At 41.8% G+C, this 24967-nt stretch overlaps 1 protein-coding gene and 1 long non-coding RNA gene across 8 annotated transcripts in view; one reads left to right on the top strand and one right to left on the bottom strand.

Moving 5' to 3' along the window:
* Nucleotides 1-4030, bottom strand: part of LOC146659841 (uncharacterized) — a 30637-nt gene extending 26607 nt beyond the window's left edge. For 5 of the 7 annotated variants that reach the window (XR_014913821.1, XR_014913819.1, XR_014913820.1 and 2 more), the window contains exon 1: nt 3882-4030. This is a non-coding gene — a long non-coding RNA (uncharacterized LOC146659841). The remainder of the gene's footprint in view (nt 1-3881) is intronic. The other 2 variants (XR_014913825.1, XR_014913824.1) reach the window with 2 other exon arrangements.
* LOC146659840 (ubiquitin-conjugating enzyme E2 E2) overlaps nt 4007-24967 on the top strand; it is a 38539-nt gene continuing 17578 nt past the window's right edge. Inside the window, exons 1-3 of the mRNA XM_085423792.1 lie at nt 4007-4146; nt 6874-7057; nt 9426-9476. Coding sequence (XP_085279918.1) covers nt 6882-7057; nt 9426-9476 — 227 coding nt within the window. The 5' untranslated portion in view covers nt 4007-4146; nt 6874-6881. The remainder of the gene's footprint in view (nt 4147-6873; nt 7058-9425; nt 9477-24967) is intronic.

Below are 24967 nucleotides of genomic sequence, written 5' to 3'. Positions count from 1 at the left end.
TTTTCCTCGTATACGTTTATTGTTCCTTCTCCACATCTGAAGCGTGGACTCTCTGGAGAGCGTAACAAATGAACACTCATCTGGGATTCAGACCCAGGACTTCTTAAACGTGTTATTTTTGCTTAGATTTCTTAGTTTTTGCTTAGTTTTCTAGTAAGCTAAACAATTCACAAGGACTACCAAAGTAATGCATAGTCATAAACATGTGCATAGCTATCTGTTATCGCAACTGCACACGTTTAAACGTGTGCTGGCTTGCAAGTGACACGTCAGTCCTGTTAGGTCCAACATTTAAAGATTTCTGTTTCTGCTGTTTTACAGAAATTGACCAGGGTACTCAATCAGACATGCAGCAAACATAGAACAGAGGAACAGAGATGTTTCTGGATTAATGGAGAGGAGTGCACATTTGAAAGCAGCTTTAGACAAAAGATGTGACATTTACTGATGTAAGTGGGTCTCTTCTCTTCTCACGGAGGGGGGGTATGTGTGTTAGATCTTTGGGTACAGCATTTGTAACTCTTTAATCTCAAATACCCACTTACTATCTATTTGGATATGCAATTTCATTGTGGAAATCACCATTGAATCATGTAGTTGAAAGCTCCATTAAAAATGCTGGTAGGTGAATGTATGAGCTCAGATTTTGTTGTTACGCTTCAATTCTCTTCTTTTTTTCATCTTCACTGTCTTTTGCATGTGCCCCTGCTGCTTATGTAAAATCATGATTTTCACATCAATTGGCACAGAGCAGGGCGAATCTGTTATTGTTTGCTTGCATGCATCTTCAAAGCCACAGATTTCCACTCTTAGTTGGATGTGAAAGCACAGTCACGGCTCTGTGTTCAAGCTGAAGCCCAATGTCCCCTCTAAGCTCTAAGCGCTGAATGTTCACAGACTTCAACTGACGTCACCGCTGCTGTCGTGCCACGATCGGTGATGAAACACCAGTTTGCCAGGCTTGAGATTCAATTCGTCACGTTAATTTATTAGGAATTTGACATTCAAAAGCAGATCTTTTTCACTTGAAGGTTTCTGCAAAGTATTCCAATCAGTACTCATGCTTTTAGACTGTGATTAAAAGAAAAATAACAGGCAAACTTGATGCATAAGAGCACTGGATCAGACTGTGCTAACAGGACTACACCATGCACTCAAAAGGTTTACTTTACTTTATTGTTTACTTCCCATATTCCTCTGTTTTCTGGCTCTTACCCAGGTCGAGGTTGCAGGGGCATGCTCTAACCACCTCGCCTACGAGGCGTCAAGGAGGCATCCTGGTCAGAACCCTGCACCACCTCAACAGGTGGATGACAAGCTCCTAACCCAGACACCCTTTTGAGGAACCTCATTTCTGTTGATCGTATCAGCGATCAACAGAAATGAGCTGTCACTTCCCACAGCTCATGGCCATAACACAGGAATGTAGATCGACCAGTAAATCTGCCTGCCTTCATGCTTACTTCTCTCTTTACCACAGACTGGTGCAGCATCCCCATCACTCCAATTCATCCATCAATCTGTGGCTCCACTCTCCCCCCACTCATGAATAAGAACCGAGAAACTTGAACTTCTCCACTTGAGACCCCAAATGATTCCCAAACCAAGAGTGGGCCCTCCACAGTTTCAAGAACCATAGCCTCAAACTTTTCATCCCAGCCATTTAACACTTAGCTGCAAACCACCACCATGAAAGCTGGAGGTTTTCACTCAATGAGGCCAACAGGATCTGCAAAAAGCAGAGACGATGATCCTGAGACCACAGACATGCCACCCCCCATCTCTTGGATTCACCTAGAAATTCCTTTCATAAAAGCAATGAACAGAATCGGTAACTAAGGGCAGCAGTAGCGGTTTCTGCCAGAACAAGTCTGACTCGTGTAAGCTGCTGTGTGACTGAGAATCTTATAGCTGTGTCTAAACACGTCAGATTTCTTCAGTGTAAATTTGTGTGGTCACTGGTTGATGACTCGGTTCACGTAAATAAAACCACACGCATGCATGCTGCAGGCTGTTTTACTGAACCAGATAATCCCGTTCGGTGCAAGGCTCATTCAAACCACCATTATGAAACACCTCTCAGTTCTAAAAACAGCAATATCATAAGATTAGTAACACATGTTTTTATTTAACATCAAAACTTCCTCTGTGTGGACTCACACAGTCATCACTGTACAGCGCTAGAGTGCTGTGGGCTACGCATTCTCTCAAGCAGACTAAATGGAAAGCGTATATAAAGGGACAAAAAATTCAATCAGAAAGACCTCGACTACATACTGGTTTCACAGTGGGACGGCGCCGTCCTCTCACACGTGCATGTATCAAAGCCTGTGAGCGCGTAAAGGGAGAGCACTGGAAACAGGCCTCTCAGCCACCGTTACAGCAATCCCTCATTCTGACTGAAACATGTTTACACAGAGTTAACAATGCGAAAGATCGAAACGTCAAACAAAGAGTTTCCATAAAATGTTGTGTAATAATGAACACCTGTCAACTGTGGCTTTCATTTCCACAACATATTAAAATGTGAGGTGCAATTGGATTTTCTTCCACTGCATGGTTTAAAAATAGGTATGTATTTCAGAGGAATGACTGCTTTCAGCAGAGGCAAAACTATCACATCTTCCTAAAGATGAATATATCTGAGTTTTGCACTTAATGATAAAGAAATTCACATCAGCCAAAGCCTATTTTTCAAGACATTTAAATGTGTATGGATTAAAAACAAACCGTCCCCTTTCTGTCCTAAGCGCCACTAAACAGGGAAGTGTATATTTATGCAACTAATTACATTTAAATGTATTTATATAGTGCCAGTTCACAACAACAGGAGTCATTTGTAAGGTAAAGACCCCATGTGCACACAGGCTGTGACTGTAAGCAGCTGCAAACATCCTACAGTGGAGGCTGCAGGACGACAGGACTGTAAGTTGGACGGGTGAGATGCTCAATAATAAATAAATAGACATGTTTTAGCTATTTATTTACTTATTTGTAAATCTCCAGCAAAAAAAGGGAAAAGTATCCATGTGAATGTCAATAACTGGTGATTTTCCACAGATGGGAGGTGGGGGAAATACATACTGTGTAAAAAAGGTCTGAACTATTAATTATGGTCAATGCCACGAATCCTAGCTTAAGTTACAACATCCTGACAAACTGTAGGGTTTTTTTTTTTTAGTTTGTTTGGGGGGTTTTGTCCTGAGGAGCCAAAACCCCTGTAGCTTTAAACTGAGTTATCAATGTCCACCATTTCTGAACTACTTTACACTCATAAAAGTGTTGATTATACCAAACAAATGTATAATAAATACTCTGTGTGTGCACAGAGTTGCAGGAGTTGGGGCTTTAAGCTGTGTGCAATTCAATAGGGTAGAGTAGGAAAAATATAAAGGAAAAACATTTCCTGCACACACGGGGCTCGTAATTTGTGGCTCCGCTCCTGAACACACTCAGTAAAATCTGATAAAGACATTTTATATGTTCCTTTACAACATACTGAAACCTTATTCAGATTTTCCCCCCAGAGACACCAAAACATGTTCCCTACTGCAGCTTTAAATCCAGCTTTATTGTGATACACACGATTTCAAACCAACTTTGCAGTCTTACAAGTGTCTACCAGAATAAGCAAACACATCATGCGCTACAATGTGTGTACATATGCTGCAATTGGGCTTAAATACCCGTGAGCTGTGTACATTGCAATAGGGTGGAGTTGGGAGGGGAAGTAGTGGGGCTGCGGGGTATTTCTTGCACACATGGGGCTCATAATTTCTGGCTACGCTCCTGCACAGGCTGATAAAGACATTTTATATGGTGACTTATTGTTACACGACTAACGTATTTTATTCCTCGTATTAAAAAAAGAAAAAACTTACTCATTAGGCCCTTTACTGCTTTGGCCTCGCGTAGGCTACTTCTCTCACCAATGCGGCGCACGTGCACGAGCGGTGTGCGCAGACCGGGAGCGCGCGCGGAGGCGGTCCGGGGCTTCCTCAGTTTTCTGTAATCGCTTTTCTGCTGCTGCTACCTCCAGTTAAATAGCAAGGACACGGGAGCGAGCAGGCGGCCGTGAGAGGATATACTTTTTTCGGTACCTTGGGATTACGACGCGGAATTGCAGCATCGACGGCCAGCTGTCAGGTAAGGTCGACACACGCGTTCAGCCGCCGTAGATCCGCGAAAAGTAACTAAATGTCCCGTAAAAAGTGTCGTTTTCCAGTGAAGAAGAAGGGAGGAGGAGGAGGAAAAGAAGGGGGAGGTGGTGGTGGTGGTGGTGGTGGTGGATGTGTGGGACGAGCCTCCCTTTGTGCCGAGGCAGGGTCACTGCTCTTCACCGCACAATGTGGACACTCCAGAAACGGCGAGGAGCCACACGTTTACCCCCCGCACCGCCACCGCACACCGCTCCGCTGGCACTGCCGCCGCTCACCGTCCTCCATCAGCCTCGCCGTCGGACGAGTCCGGCATTAACGCCTTCTCCTATGCGCATTTTCATTGAGTTTAAAACACCGAGGCCTGCTTCTGCTTCTTTTTTTCCCTTTAAATACCCCCCTCAGCGGTAATATAACGCACCCTTCTCCTCCTCCCCCCGGCCTTTTAACGTTAGCTAGCTCCCAATTATGTTTATGGTCGCTTTTGTTTTAGCCGGCCCCTTTTGTGTGCTTCACCCCCACAAATGTTGACCTCCTTGCTCTGACAAAGCAATGAAGTGATGTCTTATGCCACACACACCTCTTAACTTGTGTCCGTTGTTATTTTTGAGGGGATATACGGACCCTGGCATCTCGAAACCGGGTACGTTTCAGCCGTTGGTGTCCTTACCGTCACCGTGAAACGCCCCCCCCCCCCCTCATAGAAAGACGACCTATCCCCCGCTTCAGTTGATCGCTTTTATTCATTTCGTGCCTATCAGAGAGCTTAAATCTATCAGTTTTGCTTTTAAAAAATAAGTTCATGGTATTTATTCAAGCCCAGGGGCGTTTCCAGGATTTAGAAAAACAAAACAAAAAACAGGTAGCATATTGGGGGGGGGGGGGGCAGAAAAAATCTGAATCAGAAAAACGTTGAGAAAAACATGTTGGGTACCAATTTCAGGCTCATGGTGTGACATGAAAAATGGTGCTTAACCACAGATTGGGATTTATTTTAAATTTTTTTGTAAAGTGGCAACACAGTCAAAGGGTAGCAACTAACAGCAACCAGACACTGCTGACAATCAGCTGCATTCAGTAACTTCAAGAGGACAGATGCAACTGTGAGGCTTGAGATTGACATTTGAATGTGGTAAATGCATTAGAGGATTACCTTGCTACAAAGCATTTTGCCAAATTGCAGTATTTGCTTGTTGTCCGTTGCTTTGTCACTGATGGTTTGTTGCTATTGGACATTCCCATCTCTGGTCAGTCACCTCTACCTTAGAATGTCCACTTCGCACCACCCCGTCTAAATCACTGGATATGGTTTTCATTTGCCATGTTGCTGCCAGTTATGTTCTTTTTTTTCCCCCTTTCTTTTTTGGGCACCCCCTGGTGCATGCCCGCCAATTTCATAACTTTTAATGCAACATAATTACATGAAAAAGTAAGGGCTTGAATAGAGGTGGATATAGAATAGAAAATTAGCTTCACTGTGCACTGTGAAAACCCATCAGCTGGTATTCTCCTGACATCACTGATGATCAGAAATGGAGGGAAAGTTTACTGAGATCATTTGAAGGCAACTAGCTCGGACACTTTCTTTGATGCTTTTTAGATGAAGAAAAGAAAAGAAGCATAGGGCCTCTGCAGGACTTCATGTTACTGTAATTTGACTCGCGCTATCGGCCTTACTCCTTATCCTTTTGACTCCTTGGGGTGAACACTCATGGGTTTTTAACGCAAATGTATTCATGCAAGTAATGCAAAACTTACATCACTAGCTTTACTGCGTGTAACTTTTAACATGAATTTAATCTAAAAGGTCATTATTATTATCAGTTTGGGTTTTTTTAAATGGTTTAAAACCTCCCAAGGTGAGCTCAAGTTATCAGCTGAATCATCTGAAGTTCGGCAAGCACTGGGCAGCACTTTCATGAAATACCAGCTATTGCCACTAGATGAAGCATTGTAGGAAATTCTTAATTATAAAGATTTCCTGGCAAAAGCACAGGAAAGTTTCTTGAGGAAATGGAGACTAGAGGTACAAAGAATTGCCAAAAGTAAAAAGAACAAAACATTTTAAGTTGCCCAGAGGTAAAATGATGCCCCCTGGTGGTAAGGTTTTAGATAACTTACAAAACGTAACATAGCATAGGAAAAGTAGATTTATTTGTTTAAAATCTGCAAAAGAATATGTAAATAATTTTCAGTCGGGGCTGAAGCCACCCCACGGCCCCCACTCTGGACACACCCCTGTTCCTGCGTTGTCTTTGTCATTTGTAAACAAATGAGCAACAGAACCAGGGTAGTGTATTGATATTTATATTTTTCATCCACAAAGAGCTTTCTGTGTCTCAAACTACTACCACATTATCCAGTAAAGAAGAGGAGAGAGTATGACACAGAGCAGTGACAGGACCTCTAGTTTGTTTTAGAAATCTAGGCCAGTGGAGTCTACCTAATGACTGCTCTGTCTGTAACCCCTAGCAGATGATTGGGTGAATGTCTCATTATATTCTTAACAGGGGCCTTATACATGTGTAATCTGCTGCACTGTAAGCTTTGACAAATGTCTTTTCATCAGCTTTCACTCTGCACAATTTTAACCCTCGCCCACACCCAGCTTTTGATTTAGATTAAGTACATTTTGCTGTCCCCAAGTCTACCCAACTATCAGACATTGTGGAAACTTGCAACCTATTAATATTTGCATGTTCATTTATTGCTTTAGGGCCCACGATGTCCAGCGAAGTGCAGAGACCAGACGACAGCCCCAGCACAAGCGGGGGAAGCTCGGATATTGAGCAACGGGAATCGGTACCTGCTGAACAGGAGCGAGAGCAAGCACAGCCCAAAAAGAAGGAGACTAAGATCTCGAGTAAAACCGCTGCTAAACTTTCAACTAGTGCCAAGAGGTAAGAAAAGAAGAGAGGGCTTGAATCTGGCTTTGAGAGCCGAGCGTTTACACAGGAGTTGTTTGTTAAACTGAAGGCCTCTCCCCCTTCTTGTGCCCCAGGGGTGTGAAGTAATATAAAAAGACTGCAGTCCCACAGGCATTGTCATTTCAAACATCCACGCGATTCAGTGTGCCGCTTAACCCACAGAAAGGAAGAAACTCACCCAGCTCTGCGCTGAGGTGTCACTGCTGTCATTTATAAAGAGAGATTCTCGTTCCAGCCTGTTTGTTCGACTGGATGCGCCTCGTGCTCCACAGCCTACACCACCACCAACACTTACCTCCAACCAGTCTTCGCACTTATTCCCAAAAAAGACAGCCGATGAGAGAATTATGCAACCACTTGGCTTAGGCCACTGAGTCTTTTTATAACAGAGACTGACATTATGAACATCTCTGGGGGGGTTTTGTAAGCAGAAAAAGCCAAAACATGGGCGGACTTCAGCGTTGTTTTTGTGCAGCAGTGCCTGAATCCCAATTTTCTGGTTATCTGTAGCAAATGATCAAAGCTGTCTAATTTATCCTCGTGCTTAATAAACAGATAATAGGAGTACTTAATCTGGTTATATTTGCGATCTAACACTTGAAATCTGCACTGTTATAAACTGTAAGTAGTTTTACTTTTACCCAAGCAAGCATGACTGATTTGCATATATTTAAGGCAACTATCAACAATTGTCCAAAACCGCAACTTCTGTTCACTTCTCAGTTTCTTTTTTTCTTGGTGGTGTGGCTGATGTGGAAGCCGCTGGCCAATAATTGACTTGTTTTAAACAGGAGGGTGGAAAGAAATCACACCAACGGACTAGTCTAAAAGTAAGAAAACATTTGGCAATCAAAGCTGAGCACAAGCTAATGGACAAAATTACATGCTCTCCATAGACGTATTGCATTTTTATTATGAGCTATTTGAAACAGTTAATTGTATTCTTAAGAAACCAAATCATATTTTTAATATCACTAAAATGTGTGGCACAAATTAGTAATTACTTCTTTCCTCGCGCGGATGTGCCGAATAAGGCTGCACTTGGCAATAACCAGTAGTATCACTGCAGGAGCGGAAGGAGAGGAGGTTAATGTGCACCTACTATTGTAGCACTGTCCACCCTCCATAATGCACGTGTGGCCCAAGTGGGTGGATGCTGGAAGTTAGAAATAGTCTAACTTCCAGCATGAAGAGACTTTTACATGCTGACATACAATTATGGCTGAAAAGAAAAGTGGGTGGATATTAGGTGAAAGTGAAAAGGTGGAATTACATCATGACATATTTTGGCTCTTTGCTTCCTTACCTTCTTCACAGTTCTACTAACTCCTTCAGCCTGTTTTTAGATGTTTAAAATGTTGCACCTGCCTGTCCTCCACTCTTCATCATGCCAAACAACACACAGCAGCTTTCCACTGACAAAGCAAGCGTCTCTCCAAGTACAATCTTATTACTCTGTAACTCAAAAATCAATCAAACTGTCAGAAATATCCTTCTGTTTTCTCCCATGATGCTGATAAATCAGTGTAACCGCTTCCCACACACACACAAGCATGAGCTTGTCATGTCAATGTTGGTTGTTTGTGGAGCTTCTGAATGAAACTATAGTGAAGCATGTTCAGTTTAGTATGACTCTCATGAAAATGATCATATTAAAGCATCAATAATTATATCATCATCATCAGTGTGGAGAACTGTATTGCAAAGCCACACTGTTATTACACATATTACATGTCAGCAGGTTAAATATCAGGGCTGACATACAGCCAGTCATTGTCTATATGAACCTATTGCAGAACTTTCCACCTAACTTGAGGGGAAGTTCACATCTTCCCCTGACAGGGAGGGTGAGGAGCACCGCAGCCCCGATTAGTGGTGGGCACGATTGTAAAATCACAGAAAACTGTTCCCTGGTGTTGGCATTTAATAAAATAAAGACAATTAATATAAACAGTTAGTATTTTAGGTGCAGACTATCGAGGGCAGCAATGTCTAATTGCGTAGTCGACCACAGGTGTGGACACTTGATTATGATTTAAGCAGACTCGACATCAGTACTGTAGTATCATATTGAGTTTTTAGAATCTCATTTATAAGCCATTTAATAGGGGAAAAAAAGGTGTTTTCTAGTTGAGTAAACGGAATCCTAATTACAAGAAAAACTTTCTTTTAGGGGAAAGGCCAGAACCTCTTTGGAGGTCGTCTGCATCTCTTTTTCCGTTAGAGATTTGGGTTAAAGGCAACCACACCTCTTTGAAAGCTTTTGTATCACTGAATAAATGCACCAAGGAAATCTCCACTCTTTCAGATGAATTTTAATTTGCAAATCTTTCTTTTGCAGGATTCAAAAAGAGCTTGCGGAAATAACACTAGACCCACCTCCCAACTGCAGGTAAGGAGATGTTACACATTCGGAGCATTGCTGTAATGACTCATAACCCTGAGTGTAGATGGTAAAGCTGATATGGGCAGCAGCAGCAATGTGCTGCTTTCATGGCTTTTCTCTGGGAAAAAAAAAAGGAGATGTAATGCAGTTGTGTTTTTGTAACTCACCGCATACTGCTGCTGTTTGTTTGTATTTTTTGTTTGGTGTATTCGAGTGACTTAAGGCCACTGTGGAGTTGTTGTTGTTGCTGCTGCTGCATAATGCATGCTGCCTTTTTTTTTTCTTTAGATGACAGTATTCTGGTCCTCTGAAATGGTGGAAAACAAGTGTGCGGTGTGACTTTAAAACCTGTTTCGATTCTCGTGTGGGTCCCCCCCCCCCCCCAGCTCGCTGCGCTGGGGATTTACCACAGACAATGGTTATTATGTGCCACTGTCGCGGCTCTGAGCCCTTTGAGGAAGAGATACGGTCGCGAGCGAGCGGCAGGCCACATGTGCATCGGTCTCTGCGGACATGACAAAAGGCATACCTTTGGGAGGAAGCCAGATTTTATTAACCCAAACCACACAAAGTGACACTGTCATTGATTGTGCCTGTGTTTATTACTGCACAATAATTACTCTCTGAATCAGCACTCGACTGCAAATTAAGAAAGAAAATGGACGCCAGTGTTTGTTGACACTTGTGGGAGATGCTGATGTTTTCTGACCACTGTGATTGGCTATATCCGTTCAGGCACCTGCTTAAAATGATTAAGGAAAACCGCTTTGTGTGACTCATCTGGCAATTTGAAATTACTACACCCTAGACGGCCTTGTTTATTGCATGAATTAATCACCCCTGCTGGGTCTCATCAGAAGCCCACCATCATTAACGATAAACATTGAGCTAACCTTTTCATTTCAGCTCACGGCTCGGTTTTGTTATTGTACCGGGGGCTAAAAGAGATGTTGTTTTTTTCCTCGAGGTCTCTAATCTATTTCACCCCCACCCCCCTCCGTCTTAAAACTAGGTTGGCTCACATGAAGGATTTAGCTTGAGGACACAGCTAAGTCATTTGAAAGTAAAATAATCGCTAGCGGAAATTTCACAGTCATCGTCTTAGTGGGGGAACTAGTTGCCTGGGAAACAATTAAGCTTCTTCAAGATAATCCTTTGTGTGTGTGTGTGTGTGTGTGTGTGTGTGTGTGTGTGTTGCCTTTCTGTATTTAAGATGACACCAAAAACCTAATAATGTGTTTTTTGTTGTTTTTTTTTCACGTCTGATGTAGTGAACTAGATTAGCCCTGTGTTAACAATGACGGGGGGGTCAGGTGCATCAGAAAAGCAGATGATCACAGCACAGTTTATATTCTCGCACGACTGAGCACCCAGCCGCTGCGTTTATGTCGTCATCATTTGTATGCCACACACTCATCGCTCCTCCTGGCCAGGTTAGCCTGAGAGGTTATTCAATTCATTCCCCCCGCGACAAATGGAGGCACAGACTGTTGCCCCCCCTTTCATGAGGCAGATAGAGACTTGTGTCAAAGAGATTCACTTTTGTACTTTCAGTAAATGCAGCGTTGGTGGCCATCAACTCAGGAACCATCCAGATTATTCCTCCATTTGTGTCAACGGTCAGAGAGAATTTCTCTTTTTCTATCGTACAGCTAAAAATCTGCAGTCTCCTTTGTTTCACCGACAGTCTTTTCACCTTCAGGGCAGTGGAAGGGATCCCGCAGCTTTGCTGCCTGCAAAATGGAGAGCCCGTCTTTGCATATTTAGCCTTCCTTTTTTTTTAAACATGCACAGCAGCTTTGAACTTTTTAGGACTTAAGATTAATTAATAGTACCTCATTGAGTAGGGCCTATGCTGTAGTGTATTTGAGGTGGTCTGGGCATCTGATCAGGATGGCCTCCCTTAAAGGGTTTTCCAGGCATGTCTAAGTGAGAGGACACTTCGGGGTAAACCTAGAACTCACTGGACACATTATATCTTTTGCCTGCACTGGAACCACTTCAGGATTCCCCCATGAGGAATTGGAAAGCAGTGCTAGGGAGGGCGAATACCATGGAATTTGGAATACCATGTTTAGTTGGAGTAGAAAATCAACGGATGGATGAAGAGTTTTTTTTGCTTTCCATGTTTCTGGTGCTGTGTGTGCAGAAAACTGTGAAAAATATTCCCACCTGATTCTCCTGAAATTATCGAGTTCATGTGTAAAAATGGCTCATCAGTGAAGATGTGTGCTAAGAGTCCAAATTTACCTTTCACATCTTGGGAGGTGTTGAAGATCTAATTTAGTGAAGCATCTATGGCAGGAGGTTCCCACTAGATAAATATAATAAAACACCCACACATTTTCTTCATTCCACGTTCCTGTGATAACCCTCAAAATGTGTTGTTTAAATGAGCTGCCTGTCTTGATAAATCTCTCTTACTAATGTTTCCTGTCTTTCTCTGGCTGTAGAGAGGCTGCAATATTAATGCTTAAGTTGTTTTAAAACCAAAAAATCAATTCCTATGCAGTGTGAACAAAACTGTCATACCTTCAGTGCAATGTCACCACTTGGAAATCGCAAGCCGGTATTTAAATGTGTCTCCAAGCTTTATCTCACCCTCGGCTTTGTGACAGTCTGCTTGTCACCTTGGCAGTTGTCATGCATCAAACGAACAGGAACATGTTGAAAGCCCAAGAGGATTTGACATGGCAATTATTCTCACTGTCATACACTTCAAGTATATTGTACAGGCAGCTTGTGCTTTTACACCTATTGAAGCGTATAAAGCAGCTTTTGCGACGAATTGTTTTTTTGTTTTTGTTTTTTGGGGGGGGGGGAGGGGGTCCCTCTCTTTCCATCAACATGTGCAAATATTGCATTGATCTTACTAGGATGAAGTTTTGATTAGATGGGCTTAAAGCGAAGCATGAAAGGCTTATCACTAATACCAGATTTTCAAAGCCACAGAGATTCAAATGTATGCTGCCATCATCTGAAAGTGTTGCACATCTTCAGACAGTTAATCAGGTTTACAAAGGCTGCTGACCCACTGAAGGCATTTTATTTTTCATAAGCCCTTTACTCTCCAGTAACAATACAGATTATTTTCCCCATTATTTGATTCTTTAAAACGGCAAGAAAAGGTCTCATCATTTCCTAAATCCCCCTGTAGCACACATTTCGTGTGATGTGCAAAAGGTACCACTAATATTCTGGTGCATTTAGTGCTTAATCAGATTTTAATCTCAATTGTGATTCTGGCTTCCAACGATTATGCAAGCAAAATAATTGGTATAAAGTGATTACCGACTTGATTTCACTTTAATTGAGTGAAAAGGTGTGTCATGAATCAAGCGCACACCTCTCCCTTACAGCGGTGTGTTTTTGCTGCTCCCTGAAAGCCCAGATTCATTTGCTGTTTGGCTAAGCTGAAGCCAAGGTGAGTAATGTGGGATTTATACTTCAGCTTTAAACCCTTCAGAAATCCTCCATCGTAGCCAAATAACATCCGTCCGACTGTGATTTGTGATTGGCCTGTTCGGTACCGTAGTGTCCTCCAGCACACTTCTTCTGCTGCTGCCATTTTTTTTCTTTTTTAAATCCGCTAAGAGAATTTATAAACTCAAGGAAAGATATTCCACCCCCAGCTAGTGTTTTGGCACAGAAAATCCAGAACAACACAGGCGTTGTGATGGTTACATCGTAGGCTCTGCATTAGGCTCGAGGCGGGGATTATACTGCGGCGCGAGCGTGGACAGCTGCACCCACCACGGACGAGTAGTCATTTGTGTTGCGCTCCTTCTAAGGCTGTAAGGACGCATGTGGAGTTGGTCAATCGTCGTCATAGTGTAGACTCCACGGGACTACACTACGACGAGTCATAAAAAATGGGCAGGTGTGCAGACATCTGCAGAAATCACTGCACTTGCCATCTGACAAAATTTACATCATGTGAGCCCAAGCACACACTAGCATACTCATGAACATGGAAATTATAGCCAAGTGAAGCATTTGTCAACAAGATCCAAGTAGTAAAGTTTTTGCAGTTGAACCCTTGGAAGGACTGTCGTCTGCCTGCAGCTGTCTTTGTTTCTGGATCTTTCGGCGTCTCTTACCCAGTCCACTTTTGGTAGTACACGATACTTAGCTTGGCTTCAGCTTGTTGTCACTCTTTTCCCCCAAGGCACTCAAGCCCATTGCTGCCTTAGGCTCTGTTCGCCCTCATCTGCTCCCACAGTGGAGACAGGCTGGCAGGGATCAGCATTTGCCCTTGCAATAGGGGATTTTCTGTGAAAAACACCCACTAGTCAACTCCCTTTTAGGACAAACCTGTGTCCTCCACGCCTGCCTCCTTTTTTTCTTCAATTGAATTATATTTTAACGTTCAAGGAAACATACAGTAGAAACATGTGTTTTTAACATGAAATAACTGCATGTCTTTTAAGCTAATGAGAAGGTGATCATTATTTTGCTTATGATCAGCAGCTTTACTAGTGAGTGGGTTAGGGCTGCCACGATTTGTCGACTAGTCACGATTACGTCGACTATCAAAATCGTCGACGACTGATTTAATAGTCGACGTGTCGTTTGAAGCTTTGTAAGATCGCAAAAGACGCAGGAATAATAGCAGGATTTAAGAGTGTAATAACGGACTGAAACAGAAGATGGCAGCACAGCATGTACAAGGATGCCAGCTGCCGTTAAACCCCGAAGAAGAAGAAGCAGCTGTGTCCCAGAATTCATAGCGCGGCCCAGCTTAGTTTCCAACAATGGCGGTAGCTAGTTAGTTTTAATATTACTCTTATTATTCTTTCTGGGTCACAAAATAAACGTTTAACATATTTTCAGGCGAGAATGTAGCTGTGTAAACCTCAAATATCGGCTCAGTTTAGCAGGACACCACATATTTTCAAAAGCGCTCCGACGTTTTCGGAGACGTCTGTTACCCACTAGCTCGATAGCTTAGCCGGGGGCTAGGTCACTAGCGCCGTGAGAACACCGGACTCCCGGCAAATTGTTTTCAAACCCACCGCCGTCTTTCGCGACTCAGGTTAAATATATATGAGTCACTTAGATAAATTAAAAATGTTGTTGTTTGGCTTTTTTTTTTTTTTTTTATTTGTTCCTGAGTAAATCGGTTTGGCTGAGATTAAAGTTATAGTTTTTACACAGCTGAATAAACGTCAAGCAGACAGCTGATTATCAGAAGTGTGAGATGCTGGAGAATATACTCCGGTGTCCTGTTATATTTTAGATAGCAAGGAGTTTATTAAACTTCACCGAAACAATCTGCAAATTTCATTAAAATTGAATAAACTATCATCTTGTCTTTATTTTTAGTTAGCACCTTAAAAGCTTAAAGCTGTAAGCTAATGATAGTTATATAAGAGCAGATGCTGCTGGTGCAATAAGCTGTAGTTTTACGTCCAGTGGATGATGATCTGATTAGTCGACTAATCGCATAAATAATCGGTGACTAGTCGACTATCAAAATAATCGTTTGTGGCAGCCCTAGAGTGGGTGTCACGTGTCCTGCCTCCTGCACGCTCAGTCCAGGTAATTACCTCATCCAAACCACAGAGTATTTTCAGCAGTGCAAACTCATCTGAGGCAGGCTATTTCCTGCTTTGTGAAAAAATGGCAAATGTGGAAAATATCCTGACTTAATTCTCCATAAACTGTCCGAAATTCATGTGCGAAAATGGCTTTTGGCACAAATATTACAAGTTTGAGCTACAGCTAAAGACGTTAAAACATAATGCCCGTCCAAGGCTGCAGGAACAAAGTGGAATCATTTTTATCAGCTTTATCTGCTAAATCCCTTTTCATCATCATCCCCCATCTTCCTCTTCTGCTCTGTTTCTTTAAAATACTCTGGCCAAAAACACTCTGTTCTGCTTCTCAGCTTATTCCCTGACCGATCCCTTCTTCATTTCTATCAAATCATGAGTTGTTACTACTCAGCACAGCAACATTTCAAAGAAAAATCCAACCGGGGTCCAAAACCTGCTGGTCTGGACACTGTGCCATTTCATCTCACAGTCAGTCAAACAAAAACTTCCATTACACCCTCGGAGGAGTGATAGCCAAATAATGCTCAGCTGCTTGAAACGTTAATATTAAAAGCCAGCTTTTTGTGTTAGCTCATCCACACTCAGAAACAGCTGCTATTGTTCAGCAATCACGGCTGAATAATCCGTTGCTGAAGAGCTAGACATACCAATTTCTCCTCCTGAAGCAAATCGAATAGATTAAAAGCAGGGCAGCCACAACCTACGGTGCACTTTGAGTAACAAGTTCAGCTCTCTTTTCTGTCAGGACGCATTCAGGGAAATGTAGGAAACCACTAACTGAAGTAGATAAGGTTGAGGGAAGCTTAATTAAAAAGTAGTTTAAAACAGAACAGCTTCTGTGCCGATTTTGCCGATTATAAACTAAGAGCACTTAAACAGTGTAAAAACACCCACAGTTAGTACACATTAGTACTGTTTAGTAATTATTCTTTTAACCAGATTTCTTAAAATGTTCTTGCTGCTTAAGTATCAGTTTAACAGTATGTCTGTGTTTATGCAGTACATCATAAAAGACGTCATAAAAGCAAAATCTAGGAAACCATTTGTTAACCAGACGGCGGGCTAGGTTAGAGACTGAGAGCCACTGCCAGTCCAACAGCTAGAGATTGCTAACCTATTCCTAGAGCTCCTTGCCACCCCTATTGTGATTTACAGTTTCATTATGTATTTAAAATGCTGATGGAGTAGACTAGTCGCACACAACCGACCCCAACGTAGGCCTGGGCATAAAGAACCATACCTGCTATGACCAGGTCCCTCCTATATTTTCAGATCATCTCCCTGCACTTTGCTCTTTCTCATGGTAAACTCTCAAAATTTGTTTGGCCATAAAGCCTTATTAGGAGTATTTTTATGAGTAACTTAACTTACAAAAATAGGTGCACGTGTTTATCTATGAAAGTCACCGCACTACACATAATTACAAATAATCTCTCAGCGCAACCTGGCAATGCACACCCTGATTCAAGGGGTCTGTGTGTGTGTCTGTGTGTGTTCTCTACACCGGCAAACACATCAGTTATATGCTCGCTACCTCAGCAGCTGTTGTTGATTCACTACATCAGATGTCTTTACTATTAGAGGAAGACTTTAAAATACACTCAAATGAACGATTAAAATTAATGTCGTCCTTCAGTCTCAACAGAATCTTTCTGTAGAGCCAGCTGTGCAACATAGGAGGTAGGACTGTCTATAAAGATAATAAAAATATATGGTTTACACAGTTTGTTATGTTAAGCAAACAAAGACACTAAAGCAAAGTTTTCCTGGCTTTTCCTGCTTGCTTACTTAAGAAAAGTTTATGTACCGTAATTGTCGGGCTATAAGCCGCTACTTTTTGCACAAGCTTTGAACCCTGCGGCTTTTAGTCAGGTGCGGCTTTTCTATGGATCGTCCATGAGCGGATTTGTTTTGTTTGTTCCGCTGTTGTACGGCACTACGTTGCCTGGCGGAAGGATCGGGGTTCAAGAGTGGTATTTTGATCACATGTCCATCCGCCAGGCAATGTAGTGCCGTACGAAGTAGCGCGAAAAACAAACTTCAAAGTAGCGCTACGCGTTCAGCTGGAGGCGTGGATGATGAGCGGCGATAAACTTGCGAAAAGCAAGTTATGCTCAACTCCACCGGTGGATTCTGACAGCGTGGAAAAGTGTGAAAACATCCACGATCACCAACGGATTTCGAAGGGCTGGACTGCTGCATGATGGAGAGGAGGACACCGCCACGGCCCTTCTGAGGGTGTTCGACTCCGACACTGACAACGAGGATTTCTTTGGTTGGTTTTGAAAGTGACAACGAAGGAGAGAAGCGGAGAGTGGATGACGAAGCCATCCTGAACCTGTTCGTTTCCTGGAGAAGAGGACTTTGGTGGTTTTAGTGCGCAGGAAGAAGAGAAAGATGGTGGTGAATGACTGACTTTTCTTCTTGTTAAAGCTGTGTCACTGCACCTCAGCCTAAAAGGTAGTCTGAATCTATTTTTCTGGTGTGCTGTAGGTTATTGTTATGTACTACATTTGTTACTCATTTATGAAGCACAGTACATGTTTTGTACTTGTAATTACCGGTACTTGTACATATACCTAAAAAGTTATGCAAATATGTACCCATAACTTGTTTTTCAAAATATTAATAAAAGGGGTGTGTCTCCAAACAGCCGTCTCTTTCCTGACAATTCCCTTTGTGCATATTCTTTTACATATGATAAGTCAACATTGAAACACCTGCGGCTTTTAGTCAGGTGCGGCTAATGTATGTACAAAACAGGATTTTCCCCTGATTTTAGCTTGTGCGGCTAATATTCAGGTGCGCTCTGTAGTCCGGGAAATACGGTATGTCCCTCATGTTTCTTCACTTTTTTTTTTTTTTTTTTTTTTTTGTTATAAACAAAATGTTAAAAATGAATAAATCCTGATAATTTTCCTTCTGTGAAAGGTGGAATGTCATGGAATGTTAAATTACTCCTTTTATATTCGGATTAATATTCTTGCTGCAGCTTTGTTTCCAATTATACCAACAAGTATAACTGATAATTATAACAAAACATCTGCTATTCTTAAATGTTAAAACTTCAGCTACTTTCTTGTTATGCAGGTTTTACACTGTTTTCTGACACATTCAAGACTAGATTAACGAAAAGGTTATCACTAGGTTAGTAAAAAAAAAAAATCCCGTCTTGCAGGCCTTGTTTGCTGCTTGCTTGGAGCGTCAGCTAGCTGCCTCACGTCTTTCTTCCTTTTGTTTGGGTTTGAATTACAGATGTATTACATGGCTGACCTTTGGAACAAATGGTCTTCTTTGGTCTATGCATTTCCTTTTGTGTTGACATGATTCCAGAACTAAGCTGTCACTGCTTGACGATATCGGGCAAGCTGTTAGAAAAATGTCCCTTTCGCACTGCATCACATGCTTGCTGGCTCACAGCCTTAACACGAGTACGCACCTCCATCATCATCAAGACTCTCACAGAAATGAGGCTGCTGTTCTTGTAGGTTCTGACCTCTAATTCTCTTCTCGTCTTGGTGTCTGAGGTGGCTGTGCATTGGTTTTTTGCCGTGCCCCTCGGGGGATTATGTGTGAGTGACACAGCCAGCATAATTTTTCATGGCGTTAACATTAAGCACAGCAGGGAGGGCTTATCAATATTCATTAAGGGGCGGAGGGACCAGAGGAAAAGAGACCGGGGTGGGCTCCAGGAATACCTCCCGGGTGTTTGAACTGATAAACGTATTGTGTCTGGAAGCATCAGTGAATTATTATTGGTGTGATTTTAGTGCTATGATGTGCAGCAGATAAACAAGCACCTTTTCTGTGCTTCAAGGTGTTTCCACTGCTTACCTTTATGAAGTGTTTCTTCACTGTGTCAGCCGCCCAAATACAGAGACAGGCTGGATGACCGAGGAAAAAAGACATATACACACACACACACACACACCATCTGTCACTGGGGTCGGTCATTCACTCTGTGATGGATTTGTTGTATTTCTGTGCTAATTTTGCATGCAGAGTGTTTTGTTTTTTTTATGTAGATACACTTGCGTTATTTGCATCCTCCGGTCAAAAAAAAATACATCATCCTTTTTGCGGGTTTTCTTTGATGTTCACTTCACTGTGGAAACTGATGCACGTGCTGAATTTCTCACCTTCATCTGCCATTTATACTGGTGTGATGCACGTGAAAATAGGTACACTGAAAATAGGCTTGTCTGTGAAATGGGAGACATCTCGAGCTCAAGTGTCAGTTAAAAGTATCGCGATTGATGGAATTTGTTGTTTAGAAAAATATAGAGCACAGTTTTCCACAGTTCTGTCTTCGGGTGTTTTTCCTTTCTGTCTAACCAGCAGTCTTGAATAAAAGGCTATTTAATGCACAGCAAACTGAAAAAGTTTATTTTTATATGTCACCAAATGTTATCGACTTTATGTCCTCTGGTCATCGTGTTTTCTGTGCGAACACAGCTGTAGATTCTCCACTTCTGCTTTGTTTTTTTTTTATTCGGTTTCTTTTCCAATAACAGTCACTGACAGTAGTCACAATTTATGTTTTTAATAAAACAATGGCAGTTAAAAAACAAACTTTTCTTTCACTTAACTGAATGTCTAAATAAATCGCTTTCTGAAATGTTGGAGCAATCTCCTTTCATATGTCAGCTCTGTAATTACACCTCCAAAACACTGGTTAGTGGCAGTCTTGGTAGATGTTTCATCTTTTTATTGTTTTCTGTCTGAGAGAATAATCTTCTGTTATCAGTTTCCTAGTGGAAAAGTTCATTGACCGTTAACCATCGAGCACAAGCGTTTTTCATCTCGTACCAGCTCGGGCAGACTCCGGGTCAGTGGTCTTGGAGTACAGCTGGTGATGCCTGCATGGCAGTTCAGTTGTAGGCTGTCTACAGGATGAGAACCTTAACCTGCAGGGATGAGAACCACTTGCCTCATAATCTGTGCGGTTTGATTATTTATTTAAGGGAGTGTGTATGCACCTACATGTACATCATGTTGACACAAACTGAACATCATGTGGTCCAGACTGTATAATCTGTTGCTCATATGCACAAATGAACCAAGTGCTCTCAAAGACTATCAGAAAAATGAAAGATATCTTAAGTGTGCATCCGTTTTCGTGTCCCTACATAAAAGCTCCTGAAACGAATAGTTTTTCCAGCCAAACAAATCTGTCCTGTTTTTTTTCTCCTCACAAAAAGTTTAATGTGCGAAGGTAATAAGTTGTTTCCTATAGATTGCAGCTAACATATGCTCTCCCTCTGACACAATCCACAGTTTAATTCATCCTTAATGTTTTCCACTACGGCACTTGTTTGACAGTGAACATGGTCCGCCTTGATTCATGTGTGTCATTGAATTCTCAATGTCCTCATTTGTGAGGTAGTTTTCTGGCAAACATTTGTCCGCAGTGTTATTAATGGGTTTGCGGGGAAGTCGAGCATGAAGCATGGAGTGTGGACATTTTGTGGTGGATTGTTGCCATTACAGCGCCGCTTTCACACAAGCAGTTTAGGTCATTGAGAATGACTGAATGGTAATCTGAGGCTGGCAAGTAAGCAAACAGAAGGAATCTTTTGGCAAGCGAACAAATACTGTAACTCACAAGTAAACAGTTGCTCTTAGATCCCATTACCCTTCTGACTGGGATCTTAAAAAGTAATAGATTTCCCCCTGAAGTCACAAATCACAGCTCCTGCCAAGAAGCTTTAAAGTGTCTTAATGACATATTTGTGGTCTCTGGGATGAAATGTTAACACTCTTAACGTTCTGTTGTAAGTGATGAAAAGAAATGAATAATAACCAGGGAATAAAAACGTGCAGCTTAAAAATAAATAAATAAATAAAAAATCTTGATACGTTTCTCTACCTGCAAACCTTGGGGCTAACACGGTGTCCGGGGAATAGACCAGAGAAATATCGGGCTGTGTAGCAGATGTGGCAGCTCAGCTTGTTCTGATCACTGACCTTTTTGGTAATAAGTCCACTCCCTCAGCCAGGAGACTAAATGGCTGCCCAGAGTAGCTTTGTGGAGGGTGCAGAGAGGCTGAAGAGACGGCTCCAATTACAGCTGAACAGACTTTAGTGGATGGCTGTAAAATGAAGAGTATTAACATTGCACACTTGACTAATTTAGTTCATAAATTGCAAGAGGGTGCAGTTTTGTCTCGGAGGCAAATCTGTTTTTTAGGCAGTTTTCTTTCCTGAAGCAGTGTTCCTGCAAGTCCCTGCCCAGGCAACCAGTTTGCATGTCAGCACAAATTCTAGCTTATTTTATTCAAGCAGAGCAAACGTTTATAATTACCCCATGATAGAGTTCCATGCTCATAAAGCAATTATAAAAAGCTTCTGTACACACCAGTTATGATTTAGATCTCGGCATGTTCTTTGAATTTTATTTATTTTTGCCAAATTGTGCACATTTGGTTTGTCGGGCCTCATTTTAGGGAACCGAAGTTTCTCCTTAATAGATCAGTCACCCTTCACTTTAGGTACACAGCATGTTCTTTGTCGACTAAGTGGTATTTTTATGACTCGTATGGCTCTATGCTGTCGTTTATGCAAAGCATGTGTGCGTTATGCTAATGATATATGCTCTGCTTTATACATTTTTAGCTTGAGGCAAACATTTGCACTGCACCAGATGCTGGCAGCAAGCAGCAGGAACATGGAGAGGGAAAATGCTTACCACACTGAATTCTGTGTCGTACCTCAGAAGCATTGTGAAGAGATCAGATCCTCTGTTTATTTACAGCTTTGTGAACATGGGAAGAAAAATGCACATTTATTAAGAACAAAATAAATCTGTTTTTATGACTAGTAAAACCAAAGATAAGATTCTATGCAAGTCCTGCAATCTGCTGTAAATTGCCTTTTTTGTTTTTTTGTTGTTTTGTTTTTTTTTTTTTTACCAATTCCTATCATCACTAAGTGTTTATTCTATTACTTCCAAAGTATATATCCCCAAGGCTTTTACTGTAAAGGAAAAGACAGGAAGAAGCTCTAGCTGCACATGTGTAGAGCAAACGGGCTTTCTAGTCCAGATCTGGCTCATTTCCCTTAAGCAGCCTTGCTTATGATTGGCTGCCGCTCACAAATGGAGGGTTTTATTTCCAGTGGGTGAGGTTTCTCTGCTAGCAATCAGAGCTGTACTTTTAGGAAAAAATAATTTTTAAAAAAAAAATTTGCTCTTGAAAACACGAAATAAAACAATAAGTTAAAGGTTTGATTTCTATGCGAGTGCTGTTTGTGATATATTCTAAATAGCCTTTTTCTTCACAGTAATTGAAATACAGCTGCATGAACATGACAGACTTTTTAAGTAAAAGGCCTCTCTCATAAAGTATACTTCCTCAGTTCAACACTCACAACAGTGTGTATTGATTGAACCGAGCGCACACACAGTCGTCTCCCTGTGGGAATCAAACTGTATTATTCCCTTCGACTTGGAAACGCATGCATCCACCTACTCAACCATTTCCCTTGTTGCTGTATAAACCTTCCGGTCAGTAATTGCAGTATTCATTGTACAGACTAACAAAAAAAGGCTCGATTTAAAAAAAACAAACCATGTCATTTGAGACAATAAAGACGAGAGAACAGAGGAAGGAGGTGTCACCCCGGCTGTCGAGCTGCACAGTAATTGGTCTTGGGGCTCTTTCACGGTTGGGGGGAAAGAAGATTGCTTCATTATAGTTCCTCTTCTGATAACCGCCACAGCCGCTGATAGAAAAGAAGATCTTAACTGAATGGCGGTGCTGTTAGGGGGGGGGAAAGTGCCTGTGGGGAATGAACTGGAATGGCGAATAATACAGATAATAGCTTTATTTGTGCTTAGCGGTATTCACAAGCTCCAAAACATACTGATTCACATTCAATTACGAGTTTACCTCCCTGTTTTATTTATCAGCCCCTTGGTGCAGTTTGTGGCTCAGACAGCTATTTACCTGCCGCTGTAAACAGCTCTGTGTGTGACAGTCTGCTTCTGGAGCTCTCTGTTTTTGCTCTTTGTTTTGCTCACACACAGCATCACGTTTGATTATGTTTGCATGTTTCTGTCGGTGACCTTTTAGATTATGTGCAAGCAATATTGGATCCAACAGCATCTTTTCAGTGTCACACTCCCTCACCCTTTTTACGCTTTAAAGGTGGCGGTGTAGTTTCTCGTTTCGGTGAGAGTGCCAGCTGTGGTTAGCTTGAAGTCATCGGCTTCCTGTAGAGACCAGTTTATACAGTGGTTAGAGGGAAATAAAATCCATAGAAACCTTTAATAAAATTCCTGCAGCTCACAGCTGTACGTCTATATGTTCTGTATATAAACAGTCATATTTTCAGAAAAACATTTCCAGAGTTGTTGAAGATATTAGTGACTGGGGAGCTAAATTCATCCATGTGTTTTTAATATAAAAATCAGCTGCAAATGCTGGGAAAAAATTCTCGAAATATGTTGAAACATCCTTTCATGAGGAAAAAAGCTGAAGACCAGCACTGAGGCCCAGAAATTTCACAGATTGCTCAACTTTTCACATAGTTGGTTAAAGGGGTTCTATTATTATATCTATTTCCAGCTCCATATTTTTATTGTTGTAGTTTTGCATAATTCAGTCAAAAATCATCCCAGATTGTCACATGGTTTATTTTGTAGTGAGCTTTGAAGTTTTGTTCTGTGTGTGTTTTTGTGTGTAAATTTAAACAGCTCCCGTCACCACTGTCCTTTAAAATTTGTAGTAAATAATGTTTACATTAAGAGTAGTGTTAGTGTATAGAAACAAACGTGGACACTACAAAGTAAGATGGCTTTCCATTGCCAGACGCCTTCTTGGATGCATCTTGTGTTGGGATTCTCCTCCTTCTGACGCTCAGTTTACTTCAGCTGCACTCTGTTTTATCAAAATACCAGTATTCGTGTGGGGCTTGGCCCTAAACATGCAGGTGAGGACTCGGTAAAAAGAATAGTTAAAGCTTTGAGCCACTCACCTGCAGCAGTTATGCACTTGCTTAGATAACATCTACCCTTCTCATTCCACATAATATAGACTCCTAGTGGCAACTGTCATCACCACAGCAGGCAGAAAATAAGCTTTCTGTTGTTGTTGTTAAATTTTGTGCCACAAGAATACCAATGGTGGGTTTTTAACAGAAGAGGCGTTTGCACCGGCGCATACCATTTGTAAATCTGGCCCTGTGTCTCAGCGGCTTGGGAACGCCTCGTTGTTCTCCAGAAGAGCTGCAGGAGGAGTCTCAGCTTAAACTGCTACCCCCACAACCCAGATAAGTGGCAGATGATGGATGTTTAGCATGAACAGTATATATGACAGGATCAAATTAAAGCATAATAGTTCCCCTTTAATCTGATGGCTGTTCACATGCAGATTTATTTGATTATGTTCTGTTGACTGCAGCCTATGCACTGGACAGTCTGGCTTTAACATGGTGAGACCAGTAAAGAAGCCGTCTTTGAAGCCTTAGCGCTGTATTTGTTGGATGTGTTTCAGTGATGGTGAAGAGGGAATTTGTGTATTGTTTGTCTTAAAGTCTGTTTCAGAAAGACTCCATCACCACCACGCAGTCCTTTTGGCACACATGGCGGATGTTCTTGCTGTTTCCCTGCAGCTGCGCTTTTCACTCGTGCATTCTTTAATAGTGGTTGCTTGCAGTGTTTTCTTTGATGTAGAAAAACTTAAGTTTATTCTGGTCTGACATTTCAGTTTGTTCCAGAGCATCCTCAAGTGGTATCTGATGTTTATCAATTCCCTCTTTAAGAGTCTAAGAGAAGCTTTTTCCTGTAAACATGATCAGAGCAGATAATTTTACATCTGCTTAGAAATTCAGAAGCATGTCTCATGACCAACAGTCTTTCATCAACTTAACCTGATCCCTGTTGGCTCTAGGTGACAATAACCATGAGATGGGTCAGCGATGTTGCAAAGATTAGTCCTG

The sequence above is a fragment of the Rhamphochromis longiceps genome, linkage group LG11 (assembly GCF_057381845.1).
Source record: "Rhamphochromis longiceps isolate RC_006_pf linkage group LG11, R_longiceps_female_GT1.1, whole genome shotgun sequence".
In the NCBI taxonomy this organism is placed as follows: Eukaryota; Metazoa; Chordata; class Actinopteri; order Cichliformes; family Cichlidae; genus Rhamphochromis; species Rhamphochromis longiceps.
Note: the sequence above shows the minus strand (reverse complement) of the source record. Positions and strands in the feature narration are given on the sequence as shown.